The sequence below is a fragment of the Mycetomoellerius zeteki genome, unplaced genomic scaffold, assembly GCF_001594055.1.
Source record: "Mycetomoellerius zeteki isolate Tzet28-1 unplaced genomic scaffold, Tzet1.0 scaffold54, whole genome shotgun sequence".
NCBI lineage: Eukaryota > Metazoa > Arthropoda > Insecta > Hymenoptera > Formicidae > Mycetomoellerius > Mycetomoellerius zeteki.
In genome coordinates, this window is record NW_017257544.1 from 129275 (window position 1) to 133599 (window position 4325).

The following is a 4325-nucleotide window of genomic DNA, read 5'->3' on the forward strand; positions in this document are numbered from 1 at the left end:
GGAGCCGAGGCCGAGGGACTGTCTCGTCTCGTCTGCCAGGTCTGCCTGTGTGCGTGTGCGCTCAGCGCTGGCGGATCATAGCGCGACTCGCTCGCGAGGAGCAGCTCCGACTCCGTCTCCGAGCAGCCGCGGTGCGGTCGTATGCTGCTCGTGTGTGCCATAGGGGGCCACTGCCGGACACGACACGGACAGGACACGATCACACAGTAGCGCGCGTTCGTTTACAAGATGGCAGACGACGGCCCGTCCGCGGCGGAGGACGCGACCGCGGCGGTGGCAACGGGATTGGGGGACGGTGATTCTCGCGTGACAAGGGAGCGGCACAAACGCGCGGACGCCACCACGCCGATCGTCACTCCGGGGCCGTACCTCACGTCGGAGTGCCAGGAGTGCCAGGAGTGCCAGGACGCCTCCTCATCCGCGAAGCGCGTCGGCGGACACGAGGACGCCTCGAGCAGCGCGTCTCCCTGTGAGGTGGATGATCATCATCGTTCTCACCACGAGCGCCGTCTTCATCATCGTCATCATCAGCATCCTCATCCTCGTCATTCTTACCACCATCATTCATCGTCTCATCATTGTAATCATCACCACTTTAATCCTCATCGTCATCACCTTAATCATTGCGACAACGATCGCGTCAGTGGTGATTCTCCGTCGCCCGTCGACGCGACTGGGCCAACCGCGAGCGACCGGAGCGACGGCGAGGAAGAGAACGGCGGCAATGGCAGTGGTAGTGTCGGCCTGTACCACGACGATGTTAGAATCGAGGTAGTCCGAAGCGTCGTGGCGGAGGACGACCACGACAACGACGACGGGGACGGTGGCAACGGCGGCAGCGTCGATAGTGATAGTGCTGGCAGTAGTAATAGTATTAAAAGTAGTAAAAGTGGTGCTGGTGGTGTTGCCGCGGAAATCATGACCGGTGGTAATAATAATAACAACGCGGGGACGCGCGTCGGTGTCGAGGACGCCGACGGCACGTTATCGTCGTCGTCGACGCGACGCTCGGCACCGAGCGCGGACAGTGCACCGGAAGTGAACGACCGCGAGGATCGCGATGCGGACAGGCGGACTGTGATCATCGCCGTCGCGACGAGAGAGGAGGAGACGAGAGCGACCGAGGACGCGTCGGTATCGGCATCGGCGTCGGCGTCTGCGAAAACGGACAACGCCGGCGTCGCCGTAGCCAGGCACCAGGGTAGCCCGTTCAAGGGACAGGTTAGGATGGCCGAGGACACCCTCGTCGGGCCCTGCGGCAAGAAGCGGTGCGCGGATCGATACGACAGCTCCGAGAGCTCTGACAGGTGAGTGAGCGAGACGATAGAAAGAAGAGAGGCGAATGGGACGGGAGAATGAAAGAGAGAGAGAAAGCGCGCGCGCGCCCGCGCGCGAGGAGAGAGAGAGAGAGAGAGAGAGAGAGAGAGAGAGAAGCAAGAGGGAGGGTACGGTAGGTCTAATAGATTCTCACGAATCGGGAACGTACGAATTCGCGATTCTGAATCGCTCGATCGTACGAGAAACCAATGAATAATGTATTTCCCGCGTACTCCGGAACTCGGGAGCTCCGTGATCTCCATAATACAGGAGCGCGCGACGAATTTCGCTTCGAGAAAAAAAGAGAGAGCTATAATAGCCCGAGACCAGGGAGATTTGTAAACAAAGCGCCGCGTGAAACGATCGCAGTAACAATACCTACGCGTAGACCGCGTTCCGCGAACGAGTAGGTTTTTTTTTCCTCTCGACCCGTTTCGCGAAGCAGACCTTCCTTGCACTTGCACTCGTCGTGAACACGAGCGTCGGTAAAATCAAGTCGAAGAGCTCGCTCTCGATCCGAACTCGCCGCGACTCGATTTCGTTAGCGGTCCGCTTCGCGACGGCATTTCCCGCCCCGAGGAGAGCGTCGGAATTGGCGACAGAGGAGAGCTTCAACGGGGGTCGTTGTACCGCGGTTACGCGACCGACGGCCGTGTCTGCTTTTGCTGCTGCTGCTGCTAGCCGTTCGTTCGATCTCTCTCTCCGTCTCTCTCCCCTTCTTCGCTTATGTGTGCGCGCGTGTATGTGTGTGTTGCCTGCGTGTGCCGTGTGTGTTTATAGGTACGTAGATGCCTGCTATCTTTCGTCTCTCTTTCTCCCGTCTCTCCCGTTTCTCTCACTTGTCCTCTTCTTCGACGCTTCCGTCGGCCGAGCGACTGATTATTTTGGTGCATCGCGCGCGTATATCGAGCGCGTCGCCTACTGTTTTCAGCCGTTCGCTGATTAACGCGTTGCCAACTATAAACAATAGCGTGCCTTTGCATTGCCGAGAATACGATCGAATAACACTGACTTCCTCACATTCCCTATGAAGTAATCATCTTGAGCTTATATCCTGACTTACGTCTTGAATTGTATTAGGTAATATGCACGGAAAGAATGATTTTGTCGAAATTTAATTGGCGATACAGATTTTAATATTTGTGTAAAAAACTCAAGAATGATAAGCAAAAGATAAAGTTATAGAATTTTAGGATGGGGAATGACAGTCCTATAATTATTTTGAAAATTCAACAAAATTTATTTTCAAATCTTATTAAATTTTTAGATCAACAAAACCGTTCTTTCCATGTGTATCGTACGATTTACGCTCGTTTCCACCAGTGAAGATTATTTAACATACGATATAGAGTCGAGAAACTACTAGAAAAGTCATTTCATGATTTAGAAATGGAAAAAAGTAACTATCTAACGTGAGATTGTCTAAAGTATCAACAGATTTCTTTTTTTGATAAACATTATCACCTAAAACTGCCCATTTCAAATGTAGCTAATGAACTGTAATCTCTAACTGAATCTCTAACTGAATTCTTCATCTTTTTCTAATTTTCTAACTTATAAATCTTTAGAACAAGATAGAAAGCACCTAAGTTGAACCGAGATTAGAGTTAATCTACCTTGGAAATGGGCATTAGACGCTGTTAGCGTTTATCAAAAAAAAGAATTTGTCGATATTTTAGAGCGAACATATCAAATGTGTTGTGAGGATTACATTTCACGTTAAATATTTCTTTTCTCCATTTTAACAGTCATGGAGTAATATTGATTGATCGCCAAATGTTTAGTACTTTCGAACATAATTTGCAATTAGAGTTACTCTTTTAAGAGTACACGTACTCTTTTTGAGGTCATAAAACTTCTGGTCATTGATTAAAATTTTATATTTATAAAATTATATTAGTAGGAATTTAATGAATGTTATGTTCGAGAAATTTTATTTCATTAAGCATAAAAAAAAGAAGCATTTCTACATTTATAACGTATAAAAAAATTATACTTTTTTCTTCCGCTCCAAGATTATGTATCTTTTTTAAAAACGTATTTACATGTGTACTCTTTTCTTGTGATTCAAATATCGTAATATGCTATTCGCGAGTTTCTTTATAACTTCTAAAATGTAAAATAAAAAAATTGAATAAAAGAAAAGACATGCTATTTTCCTGAAGTCATTACTTTGCGAAGAGTTAACATCTGCCGCGACTTTCTCGTTTCTTTTTTGTTTTATTCGAAAATCTAATCGTAAAAAAATCGTGATTAAACGGCGGAAGAGCCGCGTCTCTCGAGAGTTTCCGATTAACGGCGTGCCGTTGTTGATCTCGCGGGTTAAGGTGATGCCGATATCTATCCTGTCTACTAACGCGAGGGAAAACGGGTCGCAATAAAAGTTTAGTGTCCTAACGGTGCTCCGCCGTGGTATACTAAACTCTCGACCGCTGTATCTACGTAGAAAGTCCTGGACTCCCTCCTCGAATAACCGCGTTATTGTCCCTCGATACGCGCCGACACGAAACCGATGCGACGGTAGCAACGTCTTCCGGTGCGACTCCACGCGCCAGCTTCCGCGTATCTGTCTTCACGCGAAATCTCACGATCGCTCGACGACGTACTTGTAGGTTGACACATTTTTCGCGATCTTCGTAACTCTGTGCGATGATAGATTCCACATACGTACATACTATATACACGAAAAAAAAACGATTTTGTTGAAGTATCTAAATTTTAGATAGCTACACAGATCTGAAAAAACTTTTGTTGGACTATCATAATAATTATGTAAAAAAACTCAAGCTCGATGCAATGAATAATGCTGCAAAAAATTTTGAACAACGACACTGAGAAAAATGTCTGATGGAAGAATGGACGAACCAGAAAATTCTGATTGTATCAGTCAGAATTCCGGGGAGGTTATCTTAACTAGAATTCCTACTTAAAAAGGTTCTCTAGTCATTTGACATAATATAGGAACTTGATCAAATTTTGAGAATAAATTTGACATAAAAATAGAGGCA

At 47.2% G+C, this 4325-nt stretch overlaps 1 protein-coding gene across 1 annotated transcript in view; it reads left to right on the forward strand.

Annotated features, from left to right (window-relative positions):
• The first annotated feature begins 61 nt into the window (after nucleotides 1–61).
• The window catches only part of jing (AE binding protein 2 jing), an 87802-nt gene continuing 83538 nt past the window's right edge, over nucleotides 62–4325 (forward strand). Inside the window, exons 1-2 of the mRNA XM_018456066.1 lie at nucleotides 62–361; nucleotides 401–1307. Coding sequence (XP_018311568.1) covers nucleotides 229–361; nucleotides 401–1307 — 1040 coding nt within the window. The 5' untranslated portion in view covers nucleotides 62–228. The remainder of the gene's footprint in view (nucleotides 362–400; nucleotides 1308–4325) is intronic.